We start from the raw sequence: 11,751 nt of genomic DNA, 5'->3' as shown, positions 1-11,751 counted from the left end.
TAATCTTTCCTTAACTTTAGATAGTTCTGATCAATTTTAAGTCCATGGCTATATTCTTGTTCATTTTTTGCTCGAAGCAAATCACGTCAGTAAACTAGATAATAAACGGTTATGATTAAAAATAGTGTCATTCCAATATTTTTTCGATATTGTGATTAAAAAATAGTGTCACTCATTGGAGGATGAATTTATCATAAAAGGAAGGCTAGGGTTATTGGATAATGTGGAAAAGCAAGTTCTTCATCACTAGGTATTATGGTGTACTTGTGTGAGTGACATTAGAGAGTGATCTCTTTATCGTACTCTCCTCTTTCATTAATGAATACTGTCTTCACTTGTAGACTTGAATAAATAAATAAAAAAGACGGCTGAACCATGTTAAATCTTTGTGTGCTATTCTCTTTGACCATGTTGTCTATATTCAACTTGTTATTAATCTATGTTTATATACACTCCAACAAACTTAGAAGTTGTTTAAGGGAGCTTATTTTTTGACCAAACTAGCTTTTAAATTAGCTTTTGTCATATCTACTTGTTTGGTAAAATACAAAATTAAGTTGACTTATAAGCCCCGTTTTTAAAAACTGGTATACCCTAGCTTTTGAAAACTTAGCTTTTAAGCTCATTTAAATAAGGGGTTTTGTCTTTAAGCCCTATTGTTTACCTATCTTTATTTTTAAACCCACTCATTATTAGTTGTATTCTTAAGCCCAATTCATTTTTGGTATTTGTCTTTAAACCCAATTCTAAATTACAATACTTTTACTTCTTGTATTTATACAGAATGAATGTCAAAACCCTAAAATACCCCTTTGATTGGCCCCATAAATCCCAGTGTCTCTCTCTCATCTTCCCCATTTCACCTCAGCCCATCTCCAGCCGCCGACGCCCCACTCTAGCTGCCGCCGGCGATCTCGGCCCCCGTCACCCTCTCCCGCCTCTTCAAGAACTCCCCCTCCTCCCCCAAAACCCTAACCCTAATCAAGTCCTTCGCCGCCGGCGTCATCCTCTCCACCTCCCTCGTCCACGTCCTCCCCGACTCCTTCCAGGCCCTCTCCGATTGCCACGTGGCTCCCCGCCATCCGTGGCGCAACTTCCCCTTCTCCGGCCTCGGCGGCATCGTCGGCGCCCTCCTGCCCTCCCCGTCGCCGTCGTCGCCTCCTCCCGCCTCGAGGACGCCGCTCGGGCCCCAAGAACTACGAGAGGATCGAGAAGGCCGGTAAGGCCGCTGGTGGTGGCGCTGGCGTTTCATCAGGTCTTCGAGGGGATGGGACTTGGCGGATGCATTGCTCAGGTAGAAAATTTAGGTTTTTGTGTAGTATAGTTTGAATCTTTGAGGGTTTGGTGGGGGATAAACCCTACATAATTGCAGCATTTGGAGTTCAACCAAACTTTTAGTATCGATTCTAGGATTTGAGGAATCTTTATGCTAGTATTCTAATACCTTACAAGGATGTATGTCAGCATCATTTGAGATTGCTTGCATCTAGATATTATATTCTTCTTGGAGCTTAAATCATTTGTTAAATTGTTCCCGTTGAAATAAAATTGTTACATTTGAAGCCATTCTATATATTCAAAGTTACATTATTGCAACTTCCTAAATGTAGAAACACGAAGAAACCCTCTTTCATATCTGAGCTAATATTTGGTTGTGCAAAACTTGCTGTGATGTTACGAATTACTGGTCTTGTGATCAATAGTAATAAAGATTACTCAGTCTTATGATAGGAGGGACATTTTAATGGTAGTCAATTCTTTTAGTGCTATTGTATATCGTTTTTGTTACGCTCTTGCTGTTAGTTATCTTATCCATCAGTATTTCCATTCTAGGATGAGAAGTTGGTGTTGGATTTGAAAATAAGGCATAGTTTTCAAAGCATCTTCCCTATATTGTTATATTCTAGTCCAATCGAAAGTTATTTGCCAGAATTGTCCAACGTACAAAGAGTGAGTGTGGCATAAATGAGGTTGTTATGATGGTGAGTGGATAGGCACTAACTCTCTATTTGGTTATGTAAAGTCATTTGTTCATTGAATCGCATTTATCTGCTTTTAACTGAAGGTATATTTTCTATAAGTATAATGTTCATTGAACCGCTTTTAAACTCAACCTATTGTTCTTTTGATCCGCTTATATTTTGCTTTCAGGAAATCAACGTGATCCTCAAGACCAATTCCCCGGATGCTAGATGCCAATTGTGATATCAAGCATTTTTTGTGTACATATATATGTTTGGAAAGTGATTTGTAAAGTCATTTGTACGAAACCTATGAGACTGTTGTTGGGATTGGTTATGTAAATTCAAATGTAAAGTCATTTTGTACAATCAACCACTGTGGTTAAATTACTGGTTATGTAAAGTTTTATATGCTTCTAAGTCATTAAAATTGATGGTTTATTGCACGTAAAGTTCTATGGTTCAGCGCACCAGCTACATAAAGTTTTCCCTCAAACAGAACACAATATTCTCTTACAGAGATTAGCGTGGTACACATAACCATAACACAACAAAAGGAAGAAAAGAACATCACGCATAACCCGCTACACTTACAGGATAACCCGCTACACTTACAGTAGCATGTTAACCTGTAAGTATAGCACGTTAAATTGTAAGTATAGCGCGTTATATCGTAAGTATAGCACGTTAACATGTAAGTATAGCACGTTGACCTGTAAGTATAGCATGTTAACCTGTAAGTATAGCACGTTAAATTGTAAGTATAGCGCGTTATATCGTAAGTATAGCACGTTAACATGTAAGTATAGCACGTTGACCTGTAAGTATAGCATGTTAACCTGTAAGTATAGCACGTTAAATTGTAAGTATAGCGCGTTATATCGTAAGTATAGCACGTTAACATGTAAGTATAGCACGTTGACCTGTAAGTATAGCATGTTAACCTGTAAGTATAGCACGTTAAATTGTAAGTATAGCGCGTTATATCGTAAGTATAGCACGTTAACATGTAAGTATAGCACGTTGACCTGTAAGTATAGCATGTTAACCTGTAAGTATAGCACGTTAAATTGTAAGTATAGCGCGTTATATCGTAAGTATAGCACGTTAACATGTAAGTATAGCACGTTGACCTGTAAGTATAGCATGTTAACCTGTAAGTATAGCACGTTAAATTGTAAGTATAGCGCGTTATATCGTAAGTATAGCACGTTAACATGTAAGTATAGCACGTTGACCTGTAAGTATAGCATGTTAACCTGTAAGTATAGCACGTTAAATTGTAAGTATAGCGCGTTATATCGTAAGTATAGCACGTTAACATGTAAGTATAGCACGTTGACCTGTAAGTATAGCATGTTAACCTGTAAGTATAGCACGTTAAATTGTAAGTATAGCGCGTTATATCGTAAGTATAGCACGTTAACATGTAAGTATAGCACGTTGACCTGTAAGTATAGCATGTTAACCTGTAAGTATAGCACGTTAAATTGTAAGTATAGCACGTTATATCGTAAGTATAGCACGTTAACATGTAAGTATAGCACGTTGACCTGTAAGTATAGCATGTTGACTTGTAAGTATAGCACGTTAAATTATAAGTATAACACGTTATATCATAAGTATAGCACGTTGACCTGTAAGTATAGCATGTTGACTTGTAAGTATAGCACGTTAAATTATAAGTATAACACGTTATATCATAAGTATAGCACGTTGACCTGTAAGTATAGCACGTTATCCTGTAAGTATAGCACGTTGTACTATAAGTATAGCATGTTATCCTGTAAGTATAGCACGTTATCCTGTAAGTATAGCACGTTGTACTATAAGTATAGCATGTTATCCTGTAAGTATAGCACGTTATCCTGTAAGTATAGCACGTTGTACTATAAGTATAGCATGTTATCCTGTAAGTATAGCACGTTATCCTGTAAGTATAGCACGTTGTACTGTAAGTATAGCACGTTAAATTGTAAGTATAGCACGTTATCATGTAAGTATAGCACGTTATACTGTAAGTATAGCACGTTATGCTGTAAGTATAGCACGTTATCGTGTAAGTATAACATGTTATCATATAAGTATAGCACGTTATATCGTAAGTATAGCACGTTATCATGTAAGTATAGCATGTTACCATATAAGTATAGCATGTTATTATGTAAATATAGCACGTTATCATGTAAGTATAACACATTATCCATGTAAGTATAGCATATTATTATGTAAGTATAGCACATAGATTGCAGTCCATCGATAACCTGTCGATCATCAATGGTTGACTTGTGACCATCGATGGTTAAAGGCTAAAATCTACAACTCATGTTGATGTTTGCATTATTTCGAGTCGTCACTTATTTGCACCCGTTTATTCCTAAAATATATCATCTCACAAACTCATTAGTACCAAATGAAAGTTTGTTGTTGATCAAACGGAGACATTGTCAAATTATCATTCAATAAGTACTCCAGCATTTATCAAAGCATAAACCACAGTGTGTGTAAAAATCAATAGCCTATTGGATTGCTCATATATCATCCGAACATTCATCATTCATTTTTTGTTAAACATTTCCTCCAAATTTCACAACTCTACCCTTAACCTTACATATTTTTTTCAACAACACTGATGAGAACCAACAAGATGAGGAAAGTTAAGTATGGCCCTCGACCCTCGCATCCAAAACATCGCCCGGTCGTACGCCATCGCGGCCTCTTCCGCCGTCTCGAACGTCCCGAGCCAAACCCATGCCCCATTCTTCCCGAGATCTCTCATCTCGGCAGCAAACTTCCCCCGTGGCCGCTATCTCACCCCTCTGTAGCGCCTCTCCACCGCTGCGGGAGCTGCCGCATCAGCCTACACTCAGGGCCGGTTCTGAGATTTTAGGGGCCCCGTGCAAAAATTAAACCAAATAAACTCTTCAGAAATTCAAAATGTATTAAAATTCAATGCTAAATAACTAAATTCCATTAAAATTTGAGAATTTACCAGTCATCTTATCATCAACCCCAGCATAATAGGAGTCATTAGAGGAGTAAGAGAACCCAACTCCTGCTGGTGTCTCCAAATACAACATATTGGCTTCTGCAGAATCATCTTATCATCAACCCCAGCATAATAGGAGTCATTAGAGGAGTAAGAGAACCCAACTCCTGCTGGTGTCTCCAAATACAACATATTGGCTTCTGCAGAATCACAAATAGCATCTTATAAAAGATATCTTTTTTTAAGAAAATTAAGAATCAAAAGTATTACACATACCTTTATTCCAACTAAATTCATTTCTCACTAGAATTTCCCACTGGGTCTAAAAGGCCCATTCTCTGAAAATGCCCCAACCCCAACTGAAGAACAACCGGGCCCTTTTCAAAATTCAAGCAAAAACAAAACAAAATCAAAGTTAGGCCGAAAACCAGCCCATTTGAAGAAAAGTGATAAAGATTGGATCTTTTACCTCCATTCAACCACAGGACAAGAGGCTTTGAGGATGGGTCGGCCTCAGCTTCAGCAAAGTAGTAGAAGAGAGATCTCTGATTCATCTTGTCAACTGTGATGTAGCCTGAGTACTGCTAGAAGCTCACCTGAGGTTGGCCAGGGAGCTTGGTGACCTTGTCTTCTGCGATTGAGGAGCAGAGATGGAAGAGAGCTGCAGCGGCCATGATTCGAGAGATGGAGGAGGGAGGGTCTTGGAGGGGGGGAGAGGGAGATGGGAAATTTGGGGATCTGGATGGGGTCTTGCACTGTTGTCAGCCTTGCTGCTCCTCGACGTCGCCTTCTACGCCGCCGCGGATCCAGCCATTGAGAATCTCGATCGGGTTCTTGTGAGGGAGGGAGGGAGGGAGAGAGAGAGGGGGGGGGGGGGGATGAAGGGCTATAATGGGAATTTAAGAGAAATATTTAAGGGGACCCACATATGAAAGTATACTTGGGTGTAAAGATAAATACAAAAAAAGAGTTGGGTTTAGAGATACAAAGAATAATACTTGGGTTTAAAAATAAAGTGGAGTAAACAATTGGGCCTAAAAATAAAAACCCCTTTAAATAAACTAAGTTTGACTAAAAAATTTACTATTCTACTCAAATATTATTTATAGCATTTAACTAGAAAAGCTAAAAGCAACAAAAACTTAACTTACCTTGTGAGCTATGCCCATTGTCTCCATCCGTTGAAGCAGTCTCTTCACAGTCTTGAAGAGCTAAAAGCCACAAAAACCAACTTACCTCTTCAAAATAATAACCGCTCCCAAGCAACCTCTTAATAATAATTGAGGATTGTCATTAGAGGACATTAAGAAGTTCCACTGCTATATCCATTCTCTCCATCCATTGAAGCGGTCTCTTCACAGTCTCTCCGTCCGAACCCCCAAAGTACTGAACCAAGCATGCCAAAATAACCCCAAATATCCTCTCTGATCCTTCTCTTCTCGTGACAGTTAATGGAAATCCTTGCAACCGCAGCAACTTCTTTGCTGCTCCTCCTAGCTCTCTATTTTCTCATACTAAATCCATGGCTGAGGACAAAGAAGCGAAATTATCCGCCAATCGCAGGCACCGTCTTCGGCCAGTTGATTAATCTCCATCGGTTGCAAGATTTCCTGACCGATATCTCGAAGCGACACAAGACTTTCCGGTTGCTCACCCCCTTGGGAATAAATTACGTGTTCACGGTTGACCCTGTCAATGTTGAATACATCCTCAAAACCAACTTCGCCAACTATGGAAAGGTGAACGCTAGCACGCTAATGTCTCTTTGATTTGACTGGTATCAATGGTTTTGTAGCTCAAGAAGAGATCAAATTGTTAAATTTTGTAGTTAGACGCTCTTGTATTCATTTCTTTTAGTCCCACATCGATCGCGATACTAGACCGCCGCCATTTGCATGCCCAACCCCTTCTCACCCGCCTCCATTGCCAACCTCCAGTGGATGCACACATGGTGTTTGACAGATGCGCGAAGTGCATTTCACGGATGCACACATGGTGTTCTATGGCACGAATGATGTACACTTCTCACCCTGCTGTCCTCCGGCCAGATCTCAAGGCAAGCACCTTTCCGGCCAGCTCCTCGTGTCAGCATCCCTCCGGCGGTGGGCTCTCCCGGCCATGCATGCTGGCCGTCAATCCTCGACCACTAGCAAGCACACCCGCTACTCGAACAAACACCTACCCACAATTTTGGACAAACTGTTTTTGATAGACTAGTGTAATTAGACGCTCTACTCGAACAAACACCTACCCACAATTTTGGACAAACTGTTTTTGATAGACTAGTGTAATTAGACGCTCTTGTATTCGTTTGTTTTAGTCCCACGTTTGCTTGCGATGCTGCTACACCTGCTCCTTCTACTTTGTATGTAAACACCTGAATTAACTAAAGGACATAATTCATTTTATCCGAAAAGCTCTATTCTTATCACAAATAAAAGGATTTTTAGGTTCAGTTGTGTTAGACCCTAGAGGGGGGTGATTAGGGTCTTATGCTAATCTAATCCGATTTTATGCCAATTAAAACTAATTAACAAATATATTCTTGCAAGATAGATATATAAAGAGTTGTGTGCAAGAATATGCAATATACACAAGGTGATATATCCTAGCAAAGAGGTATACTATATGATATATGCAAGGATATGCAAACACAAGGGTAACATAAACAAATGATATAGTGGATGAAATAAACAATGAGAGAAAGGCTATAAAGATGAACAAATATAAGTGTGCTAAACCAAACTCAAACAAGCAATATGATCACGGAGTTCGGACCTTCCATCATACGTCTCCGCTCCCCACTCCCGGGGAGAAATCCACTATCACAATCCGGTTTGGAAGCCGGAACTTCTACACACTCGGTTTACAAGCTTACCGAAAACTCTCACACAACAAACACTATGCAATCACACTCTACACCCTCTTGCAATCCCCCTCTACACCCTCTCAAGTGTTCAACTAGACGTGTCTCCCTCAAGTGCTCTGATACAACCTCTCCCTAGGTTCGTCAACCGACGCCACTCCTCTTGGGACGATCCCCGACTCTCACCACACACTCCTCTCGGTGTACAAGTGTATTACAAAGTGTATCCTCACAATTAGGCTTAATATAATAAATGTTTGTTCTCTACTATGGATGAGAACACAATGAAAGCTCACACTTAATTGTTACAACTCTCACCAACCTAAATATACTATGTATGAAAATACAATAAGCTCAAGTGTGTGTGTGTAGACAATGAGTGAAATAAAATCTAACTCAAATAAGGCGATTAGACCTTAAATCAAAGAGCACCAAGCTCTGATACCAATTGTTAGACCCTAGAGGGGGGGTGATTAGGGTCTTATGCTAATCTAATCCGATTAAATGCCAATTAAAATTAATTAACAAGTTATCCTAGCAATATGAAATACAACAAGATATGTGAGCTAGGATAAGCAATGTGAACAACAAGATATATCCTAACAAGAGATATAGGCAATGTATATGCAAGGATATAAAACTAACACAATGTGATATATCCTACCAAAGAGATATACAATATGATATATGCAAGGATATGTAACTAATGGTGATATAAACATAAACAAGATAGTGGATCATATAAATAATGAGCTATGGACAATGGCGATATAAGATATGAACATAAATATGAATGAACGCCAAAGCACACTCAAACAAGCAATATGATCACGGAGTTCGGACCTTCCGTCCTACGTCTCCGCTCCCCACTCCCGGGGAGAAATCCACTATCACAATCCGGTTTGGAAGCCGGAACTTCTACACACTCGGTTTTCTAGCTAACCGAAAACTCTACAACTCACACTATGCACTCACACTCTACACCCACTAAGTGTTGGACCTAGCCGTGTCTCCCTCAAGTGCTCGGTTACAACCTCTCCCTAGGTTCGTCAACCGACATCACTCCTCTTGGGACGATCCCCGACTCTCACCACACACTCCTCTCGGTGTACAAGTGTATTACAAAGTGTATCTCACAATAAGCACAATATAAATCAAATGATTGTTCTCTAAACAAGATGAGAACTCAATTAAGCACAACTCTTAGTCACAAACCCACAACCCCAAATTATACTATGAATGTAAATACAATAAGCTCAATGGTTGTGTGTGTAAACAAAGAGTAGATCAAATCAAACTAAACTCAAATAAATTCCTAGCTTAATAAAATGGTAATCAAACATTTATATATAAATGTAAAGCTAGATTGAGTTTAGAAACACTTCTCTAAAGACGACAAGAGAGAGAGGGAGAAGAGTTGAATGCCCAAACACCAAAGAATGATCTCCTCAAGCTCTTGTGAAAGTTCTTCATAAACAAACTCTTGAAACAAACTTAAAAACCCTTCAACAAACTTGTAAAACTCTTTTTAAAACTCTCTTAAACATCCATAAGAAACAATGAAAGTTGAGGGCTTTTTATAGCCTCTTAAACCAGCCACAAACCCCCAAAAATCGAAAATATCAAAAACTAGCCGTTACTAGCCGTTATAGGCTGAAAAGACCAAAATACCCCAAATTCCAGCATTCTGGAAATTTGCGTATCTGACTTTATAAAATCAATTAAAAATAGTAAATCAATTCCAAAAATCATGAAATTTTGAGGGAAGGTTCTAGACATGTAGATTAACATGTTAGATAAAGAATTTATTAAAAATAACTTCCCAGTTGAGAGAAATAAATGTTTGAACACAGATTTATAGTTTCTAAAAAACTGCTGACATACACGATTTTGTAAAATCAATTGGGCACAGTAAATCAACTCCAAAAATAGTAAAATTTTGAGGGAAGTTTCTAAACATGTAGATAAACATGTAAAAGAAATAATTTCTTGAATATCACTTCCTATTTATGAAAACTCATCTCACTTCTCATTTATGAAAAATCATCTGTTTTGTAAAACATGCACGAACATGTGCACGAACAAAAACATAATTTTGTAAATTCAATTAAACATAACAAATCAATTCCAAACTTGATGAAACTTTGCGAAATATTTGTAAACATGAAAACAAACATGTTAGAAAAATAATTTCTCAAATTGAATTTCTATTTGTGAAAACTCATGTATTTTGCAAGTGTGTCCAAAGCATGAAAAGTCAAAACCATGCATGTATATATATAACTATATATATACATAGAAACCAAATACGTGTGTGTATATGATATTGAGCTTAAGGTACTTAACACATATAATATAAAATCTAAACTAGATTACCCAAGCTTGATCTTGATCTTCATTGTAGCTCAACTTGGTACACTTTGCGGATGAAGCTTGAACTTGATCTTTAACTTGAATTGTATGTTGCTTCACTCCACAATTCCGCTAACCTCCATTGGATATGTTCGTTGAAGCTCTATTCATCCATCCTCCAACTCGTTGTTTATCTACAATACATAGGAAAATACAAATACTAGACAAACAATATTAGTAGTAAATTGTTTGTTAAACATCATCAAAACAAGAAGGCCAACAATCTCCCCCTTTTTGATGATGACAAACAATTTACAAAAAGGATATATGCATGAAAGAAAATAAATATATAAATTATAACATATCATGCATATAAACAAGAAAGAATATACTCACAATATTTCTCCCCCTTTGACAACATCAAAAAGGGGACAAAAGGAATAAGAGAGCGAAACCACCCCCTACCTATAAGCATGGGTGAGTATAACACATAGAAAGATATAGGGATTGCTCCCCCTATCAAAATGCCATAAAGAATATATGAAATGAAGATCATGGCAAACATGTGAGCAAGCATAAATGAAAAATATGATAAACACCACTCACATACAAAAAGACAATGAGAACACATAAAAATATGTTAATATGAAAGAAGTGTCTCATTAACACAAAAGATATAAAAGCCATATAAAAGAATAGATTTATGAAAACAAAAGAAGAGGAACATGAGAATCATGCAAAAAGTTTTCAAATGAAAATAAATCAACCAAAAGAAATCATAAATCAAAGTTTAAATCCAAAAACGTAGAATCAAATCATCATTGATTCAAAAATCAAGAGAGGCAACTATATCTAGCTCTTGAGCTAGTATCAACCCATATAAACATTTTAGTACCCGGTAAACAAGATTTGGGAATAAACACCCAACAAATCCGGAGGGTTATATAAGTACAAACCTCTCATCAAAACAAAACCAATAATCATGAAAACAAAAGAGTTTGACCAATAAAAGGAATTATTTTCATAAAAGTTTAAAATACATTTATCAAAACTAAGACAAAAGAACTAAAGTTCTTGGTTTAAAAATTAAATTTGTTTTGGTACCCAAGAACTCTTGGTACCAAACGATTTAGGGACATGACCCCTATCATTCAAGCTCAAAGCCCTAGGGTTATGAACCCATTTGGGCGCATTTAGTGCACGGGTCCGGTCATAGCAATAATTATGCAAATGACCCATTCGATTGCAATAAGTACAATGAAGAGGATGCATTTGATTATGTTGACCATGTGGATGTGCACGAGGAACATTTACAAATAAAGATGGTCTTTTAAGATTATTTTGCAAATGAGAAACATTTTGAAACAATGTTGGTCTACTTGAAATATTTTGCGATTTAGAAACTTTTCGCAAATCAAAACAAAACTTAGCTAAGTGACCAACTCTACCACAAAAATCACAATGATACACATGAGCATGCTTATGATGAGAAATAGATGCATGTGTGTGTACACGTGATGAAGAAACTTGATGAGATGCACAAGTAGGATTAATATTCTTATGTTTTTGTGCATCATAGTAAA

The 11,751-nt window shown here is 37.6% G+C and overlaps 1 protein-coding gene and 1 pseudogene across 1 annotated transcript in view; one reads left to right on the top strand and one right to left on the bottom strand.

The window, feature by feature from the left end:
• LOC109826473 lies at window positions 5,047–5,810 on the bottom strand (annotated as a pseudogene).
• Window positions 6,165–11,751, top strand: part of LOC109825930 (cytochrome P450 704C1-like) — a 10,357-nt gene continuing 4,770 nt past the window's right edge. Inside the window, exon 1 of the mRNA XM_020392848.1 lies at window positions 6,165–6,689. Coding sequence (XP_020248437.1) covers window positions 6,402–6,689 — 288 coding nt within the window. The 5' untranslated portion in view covers window positions 6,165–6,401. The remainder of the gene's footprint in view (window positions 6,690–11,751) is intronic.

This window comes from Asparagus officinalis, chromosome 10, assembly GCF_001876935.1.
Source record: "Asparagus officinalis chromosome 10, Aspof.V1, whole genome shotgun sequence".
NCBI classification, from domain to species: domain Eukaryota; kingdom Viridiplantae; phylum Streptophyta; class Magnoliopsida; order Asparagales; family Asparagaceae; genus Asparagus; species Asparagus officinalis.
This window is presented reverse-complemented; position numbering and strand designations above follow the sequence as displayed.